Below are 17,710 nucleotides of genomic sequence, written 5' to 3' on the forward strand. Positions count from 1 at the left end.
GGTAAGACATGTATACCTCTGAATCTGGTTTCCATTGGGATCAGGTCAGTGACGCTAACTAAATTAAGAATAGTGGAGGATTGTTATTAGCCCCTTTTGCACTTGGCACTTTGTGCACATTATCTATAGTAGTAAAAAATTTTTATAGAGGTTTGCCTGTTGCTCCCATGCTGTTATAACAGTGCTGTTTTGGTCCTAGCACATGAGCTTTTGTAATACGCTTTGTTCTATTGAGTCTGTCTAATACATGTTATTTATTTGGATTAATAAATCAATTTCTATTAAATTGTGGACATAAGTACTCCTACTTCTTGCTGACATATATTTTTATGTATCAGTGGATCTTTTTCTTAAGACTCAAAATAGTATAATGCACTCTCATAGACAGACTCTATATAGTATAATGCACTCCCCATAGGCAGACGCTATATAGTGTAATGCAACCCCATAGGCAGATGCTATATAGTATAATGCACTCTCATAGACAGACTCTATATAGTATAATGCACTCCCCATAGGCAGACGCTATATAGTGTAATGCAACCCCATAGGCAGATGCTATATAGTATAATGCACTCTCATAGACAGACTCTATATAGTATAATGCACCCCTATAAAAAAAATAAATATACTCACCTCTCCTCCTCGTTCCTCCGCTCCTCTGAGCGCCCGCAGACTTTCTGACAGCGGACGCCCAGTAGTGACGTCATCATGACCCCCTCTCAGCGTCAGCGGCAGGGACGTCAGACACTGAGAGGGGGCTTGTCACTCTCACTCTCATCAATGCAGTCAACTGTATCAGCATGTAAATCAACAATATGCTACAAACTTACAAAAAAGGCACTTCCAAGTACAAATCAAAGGGGCAGTGATTATTCTACCACCTATATGAAGCGAACCATAGATTAAAAATTAATGTTTATTAGAAAAATTATTAAAAAATATAAAAAGGCCACATATCCGTATTGCACATAAACATACCCCAGGGGGAATAACAACAGACCAAACTTTACAAAATGATATTAGAGCAAAATCAAGGAATCATATTATCAAGACAGGTCACACAAGGGATGTAATATAATTATAGTCATGAGAAATAGCTATCAACAAACTTAACTATGTGCCAAAAGCATCATTTATGCTAATAATCCCAAAACAAAAACACTTATTATACAGGTGTATATATTTGAACCCGCAGCAAATCTGCGTGTAAAAATCTGCAGCATGTACACAGCATTTTTCAGTTTACCATTGAAAACAATGGTACTGTACAACGCACCTAAAGCTGCTGCGGACCCGCAGGGCCTGATACGCTGTGGATCCGCAGCAGAATCCGCACCGTGTGCACATGGCCTAAGGGTGGCCCGCTACTTCAACTATACGTCAAGTATACAAGCAACAGAGCCTATTAGGCCTGTTTCACACTTCCGTTTTTGTGTCCGCCAAACGGATCCGTTTCCGTTTTTTTGACGGATCCGCGGTAACCGTAATGGAAGTCTATGGGACAAAAAAAAAGGATCCTGCAAAAAATGGCGGATCCGTTCTTTTACGGAAAACAACGGATTTTGACGGATTTGAAAAAACGGAAGTGTGAAACAGGCCTTACCAGGTAAAGGAACACATATTCAAAGTGCAAGTAACATGACCTATTTTCAGAGAAGAGAGTGCTCGTGGTCTGATGGTGACCCCTGCGCCCCGAAGCGTGTTTCGCCCTTTTGTTTCTTCCGGGGGCATGAAGCAGAGGGCGAAACACCTATATATTAAGTTTTTGTTTTGGGATTATGACCATAAATTAAGCTTTTGGCACATAGTTAACAGTTTGGTGATAGGTATTTCTCATGACTAGGTTAGAGAATTATATTACATCCCTTGTGTGACCTGCTGCCACCCCGGGAGCTCCGCTACTGTAAACCCACATATACCTAGTGCATGCCGCCTGTGCTGATCACGTGCTCCATCACCACGTGTGCGAGAAGAACTGTAGTAATAAAAGCGGCACGGGGACACGTGGTTCTCCCGCAGCCAATAGCTGCCGCTCTAGCTGCACTCCCCTCGGCGTCACACCATTGACAGGCAAACATGAGGCCGGTGGGTAGTGACCTTGTGCCGGTGTAGTCACACTTGTGTCCGCTGCTCCGGAGTCACCAGCACCGCGGCCAGTGCCCGCCTCCTCTGTGCTGTGCTCAGGGCCGAGCTCTCCAGTCTGCCCGGCATGGAGCTGAGGGAGGCCGTGTCCAGCACGGAGGCTCGGCTGCTGCCTGGTGGAGGCTGGGTGCTGCCCACATGTATCCTGTGCACTAACGGCTTCTTCTCCAACCTCAGACCTTCGGAGCCCTTTCTTACCCCGTACCTGCTGGGGCCGGACAAGAACCTCACTGAGAGGCAGGTGGGTGCCGGCTCAGCCCCCGTGTCGTGATATAGACCCCGGAGCATGTGCTGCTGAGACGTGTGCATAGAGGGTCCCCCGTGTGCGGTGTCGGGGCAGAGAGAGAGGGGCGACCCCCCCCCCCTGCCGTGTGCGGTGTCGGGGCAGAGAGAGAGGGGCGACCCCCCCCCCTGCCGTGTGCGGTGTCGGGGCAGAGAGAGAGGGGCGACCCCCCCCCCCTGCAGTGTGCGGTGTCGGGGCAGAGATAGAGAGGCGACCCCCCCCCCCCCCCGCCGTGTGCGGTGTCGGGGCAGAGATAGAGAGGGGCGACCCCCCCCCCCCCTGCCGTGTGCGGTGTCGGGGCAGAGAGAGAGAGGGGCGACCCCCCCCCCCCCTGCCGTGTGCGGTGTCGGGGCAGAGAGAGAGAGGGGCGACCCCCCCCCCCCCTGCCGTGTGCGGTGTCGGGGCAGAGAGAGAGAGGGGCGACCCCCCCCCCCCCCCTGCCGTGTGCGGTGTCGGGGCAGAGAGAGAGAGGGGCGACCCCCCTGCCGTGTGCGGTGTCGGGGCAGAGAGAGAGAGGGGCGACCCCCCTGCCGTGTGCGGTGTCGGGGCAGAGAGAGAGAGGGGCGACCCCCCCCGCCGCCGTGTGCGGTGTCGGGGCAGAGAGAGAGAGGGGCGAAACCCCCCCCGCCGTGTGCGGTGCCGGGGCAGAGAGAGAGAGGGGCGACCTGTCGGGGCAGAGAGGGGCGACTCCCCAAACCCCCCCCCACCCCCCCGCCGTGTGCGGTGTCGGGGCAGAGAGAGAGAGGGGCGACTAACCCACCCCCCCCCCCACCGTGTGCGGTGTCGGGGCAGAGAGAGAGGCGCGACCCCCGCCGTGTGCGGTGTCGGGGCAGAGAGAGAGGGGCGACCCCCCCCCCCCCCCGTGTGGTGTCGGGGCAGAGAGTCGCTCTCCCCCGCCAAACCCCCCCCCCCCCCCCCCCCCGTATGTGGTGCTGAGTCAAGGGCAGAGAGGGGCGCCCCGTGCATGTGTGGTGCGAGGCAGAGAGAAGCCCCCTGCATGTGTGGTGCGAGGCAGACAGGAGCCCCCTGTAAGTAATGCTAGCTAGAGCCCCATGTGCAGTGTGCGTCAGTGAGATGTTCCCCCTATACCAAATGCCCCTATGCATCATGTGAGCTAGAAAAAAATGCCCCCAACACAGTGCCCGATAGTGACTGCACCCATAATGCAGCCGCCCAGAGTGCGCTTATAAGCATTGGCGGCCATCATGCTCCTCTGTGTCACTGTAGATCAGTGATGGCGGAATCATCCAGCCCGGACGTCAGTGACTCCGGATTCCTGCCCTCAGATCAGGAGCTGTGTCCCTGCGTAGCGCTCTATCACCATCTCCTCTCAGATGTAGGCCGGCGTCACGCCAGTCTATGTTGTCTCTGAGAGAATTGGCTCAGTAATGGTGATGACGCTCCGATCACACTTCTCTCGGAGAAGGTGAAGAACTAAATTTCTCCATTTTGGCAGTGTGTGGAAATCACAATACTCAAAGTGCGGATCAATTTTATACACGCACCCATAGACTTGGATGAGTGGGTGCGCGCTATCCGATGTACAATTCCCCATAGTATAACACTGGGCCCAGTACTGTGTGATAAAGCACCACATAGCACTCAGCCGTGCTATACACTTGTGTGAGCCAGCCTCTGATGGTGTGTGTGGTAGCGTTATACTGTGTGGGTGTGTGTGGTAGCGTTATACTGTGTGTGTGTGTGTGTGTGGTAGCGTTATACTGTGTGTGTGTGTGGTAGCGTTATACTGTGTGTGTGTGTGTGGTAGCGTTATACTGTGTGTGTGTGTGTGGTAGCGTTATACTGTGTGTGTGTGTGTGGTAGCGTTATACTGTGTGTGTGGTAGCGTTATACTGTGTGTGTGGTAGCGTTATACTGTGTGTGTGTGTGTGGTAGCGTTATACTGTGTGTGTGTGTGTGGTAGCGTTATACTGTGTGTGTGTGTGTGGTAGCGTTATACTGTGTGTGTGTGTGTGGTAGCGTTATACTGTGTGTGTGTGTGTGGTAGCGTTATACTGTGTGTGTGTGTGTGGTAGCGTTATACTGTGTGTGTGTGTGTGTGGTAGCGTTATACTGTGTGTGTGTGTGTGTGGTAGCGTTATACTGTGTGTGTGTGTGTGGTAGCGTTATACTGTGTGTGTGTGTGTGGTGTAGCGTTATGCTGTGTGGTGTAGCGTTATGCTGTGTGTGGTAGCGTTATACTGTGTGTGTGTGTGTGTGTGTGTGTGTGTGTGTGTGTGTGGTAGCGTTATAGTGTGTGTGTGTGTGTGTGGTAGCGTTATACAGTGTGTGTGTGCCAGCCTCTGATAGTGTGTCAGCATTATCCTGTGTATATGACTGTGTTACACTGCCACACACACACACAGTACATCAGTGTGGTAATGGGTCTGTGTTACCATGGTGAAAGCTAGAAGTTTCTGGTTTTCCGCTTGTGACAGGACTATGACTTTCATCATCCGGGGTTGTGGCGTCATTGTGATGCGGTGACTCCATGTAACGGAAAGGTCTCCGCTGGGTCATTACCTCCATGTGACTTGTGTGCAGGAAACTGCTATAGGAAACTCTCCTGGATGTCACAAGCAGGGACCATGTGTAGAGGATGTCAGCTGAAAGGGGTTACACCGGCTTCCTCCCTCCCCCTGGATATAATGGGCATGTAGTGATGTTGACAGCTAGTGTCAAATAATGGGGTCAATAAATTAAAACTAAATAGCGTTGCTCATTTTCCCTACCAGCTGCATCCCCCCCCCCCACATCCGATGTCTGGTCAGGTACGGCAGCCTAGCCCTTCTAATCTGTGAGCACTGGTCTAAGCATTGAGATCAGTAATCTCCACTCCCCCTTGTACAAAGCTGGCAGAAGATAAGGGGTGATTTCTGAACCCTCTGGTATCGGAAGGGGGGAATTTGGACAGCCCAACCTACATCTAATATATTTTATATATATTATAATTGGTGAGCAAGTAACAGTCTCTACCATCGTGCACTGATATGAGGTTTATGGCCTTAGTGCTTAGTCTCCAAATCATGGTACTAAGAGGGTTGTGGTTGACTCCTGGGTCCACCAGGCAATGGCATTTTCATGGCTGGCTCTGTATAATACCCAAGAGTTGCAGCAGACACTTGTTTTGAAGACCTGGCTCATAGCATTCAGTAAGATGTTATAGTATGAAGCCCCTTTTTTTTAAAAAAAAAAAAAATATATACCGTAAAAGCTTTTCACCAACAGAGGTGAGTATTGAATAGTGCACCCTTCTGTCCTCTTGTACCTCCTTATGGCCAAGGACTACTAATCTTACAGTTCACACTAAATTATCTCATAGGTTGACAATTTAGATTTTGATGTGACAGGTTTTTTTTTTTTTTTTATAAATTTTCTAGGTGTTTAATGAAATTTATCCGGTTTGGACGTATTCTTACCTGCTCCTGCTCTTCCCCGTCTTCATCGCCACGGACTATCTCCGCTACAAGCCTGTGATTGTCCTGCAGGGGCTCAGTCTGATCATTACCTGGTTCATGCTCCTCTATGCTCAGGGGACTCTGGCTATCCAGTTCCTTGAATTCTTCTATGGTATTTCCACAGCAACAGAAATTGCCTACTATTCTTATATTTACAGCATGGTAGAGCCTAGGGTGTACCAGAAGGTGACCAGCTACTGCCGTACTGCCACGTTAACCGGCTTCACAGTAGGTTCTGTTGCTGGGCAAGTTTTGGTGTCTGTGGCCCACTGGTCGCTATTCAGCCTAAATGTCATCTCCTTAATCAGTGTATCCATTGCATTTTCTACTGCATGGTTTTTACCAATGCCAAGGAAAAGTCTATTTTTCCACCAAAACCTAATTGATGGCAAAGACCGCAAGAGAGTTGACTATGAAAAGAAGGGAGAACAGCAAAATGGTGACGTAGAGTGTGCTGCCGAGGAGATTGAAGCTCACGTACCCCTCAACACTGACTCACACAATATTTGCCAGGTAATTGCCAATTACGATTTGTAAACTGATGGCATTGTAATATGATGGACAAGCGTAGCGTCCCACTAGTCCAAAGTCTTTGGCCCCATAAAACGCAGAATGCGCTGACCCTTTATAGCTGAACCTATCACCCACCATGCCCTTGATGAATGGGAAGTATGCACTAAAGGAAATGGCCACCAGGTGCTTGGTCTAGCAAAAAGCTTCGAAGAGTAAGGGTCCCGTTACATTTAGCGATGCACCAGCGATCCCGACAACGATACGACCCGGTCAGGATCACTGGTGCATCGCTAAATGGTCGCTAGTGAGCTGCCAAACAGGCAGATCTCACCAGCGATGCAGCGGCGGTCGTTACCTGTCAGACGCGGCGATGAAGACGTCCTCCCGCTCGACGGCGCCAGCAGGAAGCCGCCGCCGAGAAACGGCCCAGGACATTCTCGTGCGATCAGCGATAGCCAGCGGGGAAGCCGGTCGGAGGTAAGTGTCACATATAGCGATATCGCTAGCAATATCGCTGCTGCGTCACAAAATCGGTGACGCTTAAGCGATATTGCTAGCGATCTCACTATGTGTGGTGGGGCCTTAAGGAGTGTTTAACCAGTTCATGACTGGGCCGTTCATTTTTTTTTTTTTTTTATGCATACGTTTTATAGAGCTGTAATTTTTTTTTTTTTCTCTTTTAAATATTCAAAAGTATGCCTGGATCCTTTTTTTTTTTTTTTTTTTTTTTTTTTTTTAATGTAGGGCCTAATTTTTATCCTATATTTGTATGTCTGTTTTTCACTCTTTTTTATTTACTTTATTTATTTATTTATTTTTTTTCTTCATATAACCTCAAAGGACCTCCTTATAAATATATTTGAAACTCTCTTCCCCTTTCCTGAAGTTATTTTTATATATTGGATACATTTTTTATTTTTTACAGAGGTAGGCTGGTATAAGCGATTTGGATTGGCAACAGCTTTTAATTTTTGTTGCTGCTTGTCTGTGTATTCCTTATTTTCATTTATTTCACACATTGTGCTCCCCATATGGACATAAAAGAGCTCATCGTACATTTAAATGCTTTTTTTTTTTTTTTTTCATTTTTTAATCTGATTGTCCCTGTAAGTGGCGCTCGTTTATTAGCCCACGTTACAGTGAAAGTTCAGCCTCCTGGCTGCTTAGCAGGGCTGACTGGGTCTCCTTGGACTCAGCAGCTCCTGCTCTCTTCCTATACCCAGGGACCATAACTAACAGCGCTTCTATATACTGCGATAGATGAGATGGTAACATCTCTGACTCCTCTGTGGGGAGTCCGGCCGTGTCTGGCAGCCGTCTCCCTACTCTTCCAGCTGCTGCTCTACTGTGCAGTTACTTGTTAATGCGTCACTACAGGATAGGATGTGAGCCTCCCTAATGGTTGTCAGATAGGGGCGTTCAGATGTAGTTAAAGGGGTTTCCGTATATTGTAATTAAATTTGATTATCTAAGTAATCATCGAAATGCATTTTATTAAAAAAAAAAAAATCCCCAGAGATATTACATAATTTTTTTTTTTATAACTTTAATGCCACTTTATCAACTCCCATCAAGAAATTATGTGGAGAAATGATAAAGAAGCTAATTCCATTATAACTAGAGTGATATTGTGTTGCTCTGCTTTTGTTCCATTATTTTTATGTTTTAGGAGAAAAAAAAAAATTGCCTTTCAAGTGACTCCCGAAATGTTATAATGGATATAACCACACAACCACCAGGCCCCATCGGCCAAATCACAATACTTTTATAATCCACAGTAATGTAAATGCCGTGAACTTGATGGATTTAATCATTAATGGAATGTATGTAATCAGATTTGTCGCCAGGGAATTTTACATTTGAGTTCAGATGCCCATGATCAGTGTATGCTGGGAACGGAGTAAAGGCAGCCTGTGTGCATGAGACAGTACTTGGTCTGATAGTGGTACCTCCAGCTACTGACGCCATTAGAAACGTACTGCGTTTGATCAGTCACTCTCTGCTGACAACGTCCCGCCACACTGTATTTCATTCTTCAAAGCAATAGTAAAAATAACTGATCTGAAAAAGTGAACATATCCTTGACCTTATACCTGCAAACTCTAAATCTAGTATAAATACCACATTACATCCTGTTGTTGACTTGTGATTGCATATGATTTTTCGCTCCCAGGTTATTTTTCCAACTTTGAGTATAACTGACTTTTTAAAAGGTGTGTTTTTTTTGTTTTGTTTTGGTGCACGTGTTAGGAACCCATCGATCTGTCAAAACACAGCTCTGAAGTCCATAGCTCCTGCATGAGCTGCACACACTCAGTGGTGTACGGGTTGAATAGTAAGTTTATGGGTCCGTACGTTCACTCTCACAGAGCTGTGCATGGACCCATAGACTTACTACTGAACTTGTACATTGCTCTGTTCACCCAGCTGATGTGTGTTGTGACCCATTGGTGGGGGTCCCTGGACTTGGACACCCACTGATCAGCAACACTATGCACAGACTTCAATATTCAAATTTTACAATTACACTTTTATGCAGTTCACTTATAAACATGAGCTCTGACATTGCTTAAGGAGTATTCTCCACCAACCCCCTCCAGACAGTTAAGCCATATCAACAGGATGTACGCTATCTGATAGATGTTGGACCAACACCTCCAACCTCATCAGTGGTATCCTAACCTCTTGCGAGCTGCCATCACATCCAGTCGGGGAATGAATGGATATGCAGCTGCATGTGTTCATTAACTTTTTCAGCCGTTACAGCCAAGCAAGCATTAGTGCAGGCGTTGCCTTGTTTGTGTCTTTTCCTGATTTATGACATTGTTCTCATTTCATAGCTCACAGAGAAGAGAGTTACTTTACAGACTGTACTTAGAACATTGTGGAATGACTTCTTACATTGCTACTCGTCCCGGACCCTCCTCTGCTGGTCTATCTGGTGGGCTTTGTCTACGTGCGGATACTTCCAAGTGGTGAATTATTCTCAGGGATTATGGGAAAAGGTCGCTCCATCCTCCCATTCAGAGATTTACAATGGCAGTGTTGAAGCGGTGTCCACACTCCTAGGTAATTGATTTAAGGGCAACCACCTCGAGTTCATGACTGCACGTATTTACAGAGGAAAACTGGAAGGAGCTGCGTTGTGGTGACTCAGCAATGTATCTACAGAACTTGGATTTCATCATTGGCATTCAAATCCTTGTTTTTTCTTAATCTGTATTTACTCTAGGTGCGGTTGCCGTCTTTATTGTTGGCTATATTAAAATTTCATGGTCCACTTGGGGCGAGCTGCTGTTGGCTGTCTTTGCTATGATTATTGCGGTTACTGTATATATCATGGACATCATCGGAAACATCTGGCTTTGCTACACCATGTACGTCCTCTTCAGAAGTATTTATATGATCCTCATCACAATAGCCACGTAAGTGATCCCTTCTCTGACATCCTAGTCTATAGATCTGTCATCTGAAAGGTTTTCTCCTATACCTACTTATTGTATGGCAGGGAACCAAGGTCCAGGGTGGTGATTGGTAGGGTCCTTACACTTGTAGAGTGGCTCTGTCTAGGAGATCAAGCCTTGGGGTCATTAATAATTTCAGCCCTTATACATAGACTTGTAGGGTCCAGAACAATGACATTTTCAGATGAAGAGCTGCTAATTTGGTAAATCGCATTCAGATGAGTGTAATACAGTGCTGCATAGGAACAGTGTTTTAGCACCAAAAAAAATCGAATAACCTGATGCACCAGAGAAAATCTTTCTAAACAAAACCTTTTGGTACAGGATTGATTTGATGGGATCAATTCTGTCTGTTGACTGCAGTAATCGCTCGCTGTCCACCATCACGATTGGCCAGTTTTAGCTTAAGATCTATTTATACTGCAAGATTGTCATGAAGATCGTTCCTAGTAACACTCACTTGTGATAATCTTGCCGTGTACACAGGCTGCCCTGATCACCTGACAAACGAGCAAAACGTCTGTTCATCTGGTGAAATGATCTTTGGTGTTTGGACCAAAGGTCGTCATGCTCGGCAGCACATTGCTCTGTGTAAATGGAACCTATGCAGCCGACAATAATGGCAGCCTATGCGCACTTACGATGAGTGAGATCACTGATCGTTCACTGCACTGAAGTGTTGTCTGTCCGTGTACCTCTGTTAAACCACCGTTAGTTTACAGCTGCACGTTGTCTAATGTGAATAGGTCCCTTAGAGAGAAGATTATGGTATATTGAATTACGCAGTAACTATCAGAGACTCCCTGCCAACAGCTGAGTGGTGGTGAGTGTTTGGGCATTGGGTGGCCATTAATGGTGAGTTACTGGAAAGTCATACAGTAATGTGAGAAGTGACCTTCATAAAGTCACCTGATGCTTGGCATCAACACGATGTTATTGACCTAACTGCATTTAGAAATGATCAAATCCTCCTTGTTCTCTTGTCTGCACAGTCCTATCTATGACCGTACTGTAAGGACTAACCTTTGTCTTTCTGAAGATTTCAGATTGCTGCTAATCTAAGCATGGAGCGCTATGCCCTTGTTTTTGGAGTGAACACTTTTACCGCCTTAGTATTACAAACTGTGATGACTGTGATAGTTGTGGATTCCAGCGTCCTTGGTCTAGATCTATTTACACAGGTACGTCCTCGTTTCTCTGTTCTAATGTAAGTGAAGTTTCTCTTCAGAATCTTAATTGTTAGGGTAGCTTCACATTAGCGTTTCAGGCCGCAGCGGCTGCCTGCGCACGGCCACGGCTAAGCCCTGCCGCGCCTTGTCCGGTAGCTCCGCCTATGGGCGCATGACACTGTATGCGTCCTGCGTCCCCTATCTTTAGCACTGGGGACGCAGGCCGTGCACAGGTATGCGTTTGGCGGCGCATGTGTCCTTTTGACAGTGCGCCGACCAGCGCAACATGCGCCTGTAGGCGGAGCTACCGGAGGAGGCGTGGCATGGGGCGGGGCTAATGTGAAACCACCCTTAGACACTGACTGCACATGAGCTTTCTGTATAATCTAGGACATTCTTCACCAGATTACGAGTGCAATGCTCACGAGGATAAAAACTAATTAACTCGTAGCGGGAGGTAGCTGGCTAGTCTGAAGTCTAGACCTCCACTATAGCAGAGGTCTAGCTATACAGTCTGGATTGCCCCCCAGAGAAGCAGTTTGGCCGTATAGTGTGGAGCAGTCGTCTGGCTGTGCAGTCGGGATCGCCCCCCCCCCCCATCCAGACTACACAGCCAGACTGCTGTTATAGGGAGCGTTGCTTTCATGTAAATTGCTTTTCAGCTCTAAACAAGTAATATCCTTCTTTTTCTTTACAGTTTAAAATTTACGCTGGGTATTTTGCAATCATTGCGATAATTTTCTTTGTGAGCGCTGTCTACCACATTGTGAAAAACTGTCGACAACCAAAGCAGGTTAAACTGGATTCTTCAGGGACCTGAAAGATGCATCTAAGTACCTCTATCTGGCGGACCATGAAGTACAGTATATTGCTGGGGAAAACTAGCGCTGTCCCTGGTATACAGGACCTTATGCAAATACGTGCCCGTCTGTATTTATGAACTGTAATGTAAATGGTTGTACATGTCCGTTTCTGAAAATACATGCCAGTATAGGTTATATTTCAGGATTGCTCTTAGTTTTCCAGATGCACTTGTTCCTGGGTACTAGGATGTTACTGTAAGGATGAACTTTATCTCAAAGTGCACAAAACATCTCACATTATTGGGTGGAGCTGGGCCTTTACCTTTTGGTGTTGACTGAGATATTTGAAGTCGCCGATTTTGCTCATTTAGGTAGATTAACTCCATGGCCAAAAATTTTGGGGCCAGACTGATTACCAATAAATAGTTCCTTTTTTACAGCTAGACTTTATATTCATAGAATATATATGGTTTTTATACTTGTATGCATATGACATTGTGCATCAATGAAGTATATTTCTGACTTCACATTGCCTTAACGGGGTGTCCTGAAGTTCATTTGCTCTGTCAGGTGTAAGCCCCATGTAAAAGCAGCTGGTGCTTGTCCCAACACTTCCATGCATTAATACTGTAAATATATGGCCAAACATGACCTTCTGGACCGCTTATGTCAGATTTTGGGAGAGGGGGAGATGCATAAGCTAGATAGTATGCCAAAAGCTATACAGACGGCACCTGCTTCCAGCACAGCAAAATAAGCTGACCGGAAAGGTCCTTGAGTTAATCGGGTGGAAGGTCCTCCAGCTGCTCATCTCATGCAGCCTCCACTCAGGTCCCGGTACCTTCCTTTCCTACTGTGTACAGATCACATAGATCAGTGTCAGACACGAGACCGCAGCTGTCTGTGATCAGTAAGTACCGTTTTTTCCGGCTTATAAGACGACCCCCCCCCAACTTTTCCAGCTAAAATAGAAAATTTTCTTAAGTCGGGGGGTCTTCTTATATGCTGTGTGTGGGGGAGTGGTCCTGATGACAAAGGGAGGGTGTACGTGGAGTTATCATCCCCCTTTTACCTCATTGGTGGCAGCGGTGCTGTCTGCGGGTCTCTGTGCTGGGGATCGGCGGCTACTACATCTGCACTGTGGCGGCTCTGTGCTGGGGTTCAGAGGCGGCTCCTCTTTGTCCAGCGTGGGGGCGCTGTGCTCGGGGGCGGCTGCGGAGGCTCTGTCCAGCGTCGGGGCTCCTCCGGCATTTCCCCAAAGCCCGGAGGCCCAGGCAGCTCCATTGCTGCGATGCGGTGGCCTCCCGGAAAATGGCCGCCGGAGCCCGTGCATACTCGGATTCAGATCCCGTTTCCCGAGATCTGAATCTGTGCATGCCCGGAGGCCCAGGCAGCTCCATTGCTGCGATGTGGTGGCCTCCGGGCTTTGGGGAAATGCCGGAGGAGCCTCCGCAGCTGCCCCCCAGCACAGCGCCCCCACGCTGGACAAAGAGGAGCCGCCGCCGACCCCCAGCACAGAGCTGCCACACTGCTGAAGGAGCCTCCGCCTCACCGCTGCCACCAATGAGGTAAAAGGGGGATGATAACACCACTTACACCCTCCCTTGTTCATCGGGACCACTCCCCCACCATATGCACTCGGCGTATAAGATGACCCCTGACTTTTAGGCTGTGTGCCCACGATGCGTTTTGTTAAGCGTTTCCGCAGCGTTTGAGCCGGATCAGACGCTGCAGAAATGCTTAAAAGATGCATCAAATTAATTAGCATGCGTTTTTGGCTTTTTGTGCCAATGCATGCGTTTTTAACCGCTTAGGAATCGCTTAGCGGCTAAAAACGCAGCATGCTCATTAATTCCCGCATTGCTCAGCGTTTTTAGCCATCCCCAATGTTCCCAGAAATCGCGTGTCAAAAAACGCACCAAAAACGCGCGGAAAAAGACGCGCATTTTCTGGGAAAGGGGATCCTTTTCCTGAGCGTTTAAAAACCGCTAGCGTGGGCACATAGCCTTAAGAAGATTTTCAGGGGTTAAAAAGTCGTCTTATACGCCAGAAAATACGGTATGTGGTATCAGCGTTCTTCAATCACAGGAAGGTGCCTCCCGACCTTTAAATAAGGTATTTGACCGACTGAAGTCTAAAATTGTTTTTTTGGGTTTTTTTTCACCTTCACTGCCCCAAAAAAAGGAAAATAAAAATTAGTCATATGAACCCAAAAATGATAAAAATTTAAATCTACAGTGCTGCACAAAAAACAGGGCATGTGGCATAAAATAATGGCAACAGAAATAAATTTTCAAAATTCTATACCCCTTTAAATTTTTCACTTTGTTTCATTGCAGCCATTTGGTAAATACAAAAAAGTTCTCTTTTTTCCCTCAATGTACACTCTGCACCCCATCTAGACTGAGAAAAATCAGAAATATAGGCCTTTTTGAGAAAGTATTAAAGAAAAACTGAACTGAAATATCACATAGTCATAAGTATACAGACCTTTTGCTCAGACACTCATATTTAAATCACATGCTGTTCATTTCCTTATGATCCTCCTTGAGATGGTTCTATTCCTTCATTGGAGTCCAGCTGTGTTTTAATTAAACTGATAGGACTTGATTTGTAAAGGCACACACCTGTCTATATTAGATCTCACAACTCACAGTGCATGTCACACCAAATGAGAATCATGAGGTCAAAGGAACTGGCCAAGGAGCTCAGACAGAATTGTGGCAAGGCACAGATCTGGCCAAGGTTACAAAAGAATTTCTGCAGTACTAAAAGTTCCTAAGGGCACAATGGCTTCCAAAATCCTTAAATGGAAGAAGTTTTGGACCACCAGCAGTCTTCCTAGACCTGGCTGTCCAGCCAAACTGAGCAATTGCGGGAAAAGAGCCTGGGTGAGAGAGGTAAAGAACCTCAAGATCACTGTGGCTGAGCTCCACAGATGCAGTAGGAAGATGGGAGAAAGTTCCACAAAGTCAAGTATCATTGCAGCCCTCTATCAGTCGGGCCTTTATGGCAGAGTGGCCCGATAGAAGCCTCTCCTCAGTGCAGGACATATGAAAGCCTGCATAGATTTTGCTAAAAACACATGAAGGACTCCCAGACTGAGGAAGAAAAATTCTCTTAGTCTGATGAGACGAAGATAGAACATTTTGGTGATATTTCTAAGTGGTATGTGTGAAGAAAACCAGGCACTGCTCATCACCTGCCCAATACAATCCCAACAGTGAAAGTGCATCATGCTACCGGGGTGTTTTTCAGCTGCAGGGACAGGACGACTGGTTGCAATTGAAGGAAACATGAATGCGGCCAAGTACAGAGAGATCCTGGATGAAAACATCTTCCAGAGTGCTCTGGACCACAGACTTGGCTGAAGGTTCACCTTCCAACAAGATAATGACCGTAAGCAGACAGCTAAAATAACAAAGAACTGGCTTCAGAACAACTCTGTGACCATTCTTGACTGGCCCATCCAGAGCCCTGACCTAAACCCAATTGAGCATCTCTAGAGAGACCTGAAAATGGCTGTCCACCAACGTTCACCATCCAACCTGACGCAACTGGAGAGGATCTGCGAGGAAGAATGGCAGAGGATCCCCAAATCCATGTGTGAAAAACTTGTTGCATCATTCCCAAGAAGACTCATAGCTGTAGCAGCTCAAAATGGTGCTTCTACTCCATACTGAGCAAAGGGTCTGAATACTTATGACCATGTAACATTTCAGGTTTTCTTTTTTAATAAATTTGCAAACATTTCTACACTTCTGTTTTTTTCCAGTCAAGATGGGGTGCAGAGTGTACATTAATGATAAAAAATGAACTTTTTTGAATTTACCAAATGGCTGCAATGAGACAGTGAAAAATTTAAAGGGGTCTGAATACAGTGTATACTCGTGTATAGGCTGACCCCCCCCCCCCCCCCCCCCCCCCTAATTTTGCCATAAATTGGGAAAATTTATTGACTCATATAAGCCTAGGGTGGAAAATGCAGCAGCTACTGGTAATTTTCAAAGATAAGAATAGATCCCAATAAAAGTAAAATTAATTGTGACATCAGAAGGTTAAGTCTTTTTAAATATCCATATTGAATCAGGAGCCCTATATAATGCTCCATACAGTTCCTGATGGCCCCATAAGATGCTCCATACAAAATACACCACATATAATGCTGCACAGAGGTTAATAATGCCCCATAAGATGCTCCATAGAATAATATGCCCCATATAATGCTCCATAAAGGTTATGGCCCCATATGATGCTCCATAGAATATTGCCCCATATGGTGCTCCATAGGTTATGCCCGCATATGCTGCCCCATAGAATATGCCCCCATATGCTGCTTCAAAAAAAAAATGCCATACTCTCCTCTCCTGCTCAGGACCCGGCACTAGAGATATTTACCTGTCCAGGGTCCATCGCTGCTCACCGCTGTCTGCCGCTTCCTGTGTCAGTTCAGCCAGTAGAGGGCGCAGCGCGCACTAACCATGTCATTGTGCCCTCTGCTGCCTAAACGTCACTGAGACAGGAAGCGGCAGACAGCGGTGAGCAGCGATGGACCCCGGACAGGTGAATATCGTTATACTTACCCCCTCCTGGTGCGGTCACTGCAGTCCCGCTTTTCCTTGGTCTCCCTTCCTGCCTTCAGCAGTCACGTGATACCGCTCATTACACTCATGAATATGTGCATATTTATGAGTTTAATGAGCGGTACCAAGTGACCGCTGAAGGGAGACCGTGGAGAAGCCGGGGGGCTGCAGAGATGCGTAAGGGGGGGTAAGTATGATCTGACACCCCTGCTCCCCCTCCCCCGCCGACCCCCAGGTATATGACTCTTGTATAAGCCGAGAGGGGGACTTTCAGCCCAAAAAATGGGCTGAAAATCTTGGTTTATACACTAATATAACTTTTTATAGAACTACAGTGGCTTGCGAAAGTATTCATCCCCTTGTCACTCATGTTTTGTACCCTGCAGTTTCACTGGGGTTTTTTGAGCATTTGTGTCAGTTCATGTAAAGAACATGCATGCAACTGTGAACTTTTTTTTTTTTTATTGTGAAGTAAACAACAAATAGGTTAAAATCACTGAAAACGTCAGTGTCTATAATTGTTCACCCCCTAAAGTCAGTAGTTTTGTAGAGTCTCCTTTTGCAGTAATTACAGCTACAAGCTACTTTGCATAAGTCTCTGAGCTTCCACATTTTGCCACTGGGATTTTTGCACATTCCTCAAGACAAAACTGCTCCAGCTCCTTCAAGTTTGCTGTTCACTAGAGGACACCATCTATCTTCAAGGCTGACCACAGATTCTCAATTGGATTAACGTCTGAGCTTTGACTGGGCCACTCCAAAACATTTTACATGTTTCCCCTTCAACCACTCTAATGTTGCTTTAGCAGTATGCATTGTCTTGTTAGAAGGTGATCCTCTGTCGAAGTCTCAAATCACTGATTGACTGAAACAGCTTTTGGTCAAGAATGTCCCTGTATTTCGCACCATCTGTCTTGCCCTTGATTTTGACCTTTTTCACACTGCATAATGCTGCCGCCATCATGTATCACTATGGGGATGGTGTTCTTGGGGTGATGAGCTGTGTTGGTTTGGCACCAGATGTAGCGTTTACCTTGATGACCTAAAACTTAAATTTTTTTACATTTGGGGAGTCTCCAACATGGCTTTTGGTAAACTTAAATGAGCCTTATAATTTTTGTGTACGTAGTCTTTTATTTTTTCTGGCCACTTCAATGGAGTTGTATGGCTTATTGTGATTGTATGGACATATACACCAGTCTCTGCTTGGGAACTCTGCAGCTCGTTCAGGGTTACCTTAGGTCTCTGTGCTGCCTCTCTGATTAATGTTGTCCTGACCACGGTGGAGAGTT

The 17,710-nt window shown here is 46.5% G+C and overlaps 1 protein-coding gene across 2 annotated transcripts; it reads left to right on the plus strand.

The window, feature by feature from the left end:
- Positions 1–2,010: 2,010 nt before the first annotated feature.
- Positions 2,011–12,272, plus strand: SLC19A2 (solute carrier family 19 member 2). 2 transcript variants are annotated; one of them, XM_073563803.1, is made up of 6 exons: positions 2,011–2,386; positions 5,809–6,399; positions 9,240–9,468; positions 9,632–9,824; positions 10,903–11,044; positions 11,730–12,272. In XM_073563803.1, exons 1-6 carry the CDS (start codon positions 2,213–2,215, stop codon positions 11,850–11,852), a joined length of 1,452 nt encoding a protein of 483 aa, XP_073419904.1. In that variant the 5' UTR covers positions 2,011–2,212; the 3' UTR covers positions 11,853–12,272. The 2 variants fall into 2 exon arrangements, with proteins under 2 accessions (XP_073419904.1, XP_073419905.1); XM_073563804.1 differs by having other exon boundaries at positions 2,021–2,088.
- Positions 12,273–17,710: the final 5,438 nt, after the last annotated feature.

Source organism: Dendrobates tinctorius, unplaced genomic scaffold (assembly GCF_039654945.1).
Source record: "Dendrobates tinctorius isolate UK_male_01 unplaced genomic scaffold, ASM3965494v1 ptg000398l, whole genome shotgun sequence".
Lineage (NCBI taxonomy): Eukaryota > Metazoa > Chordata > Amphibia > Anura > Dendrobatidae > Dendrobates > Dendrobates tinctorius.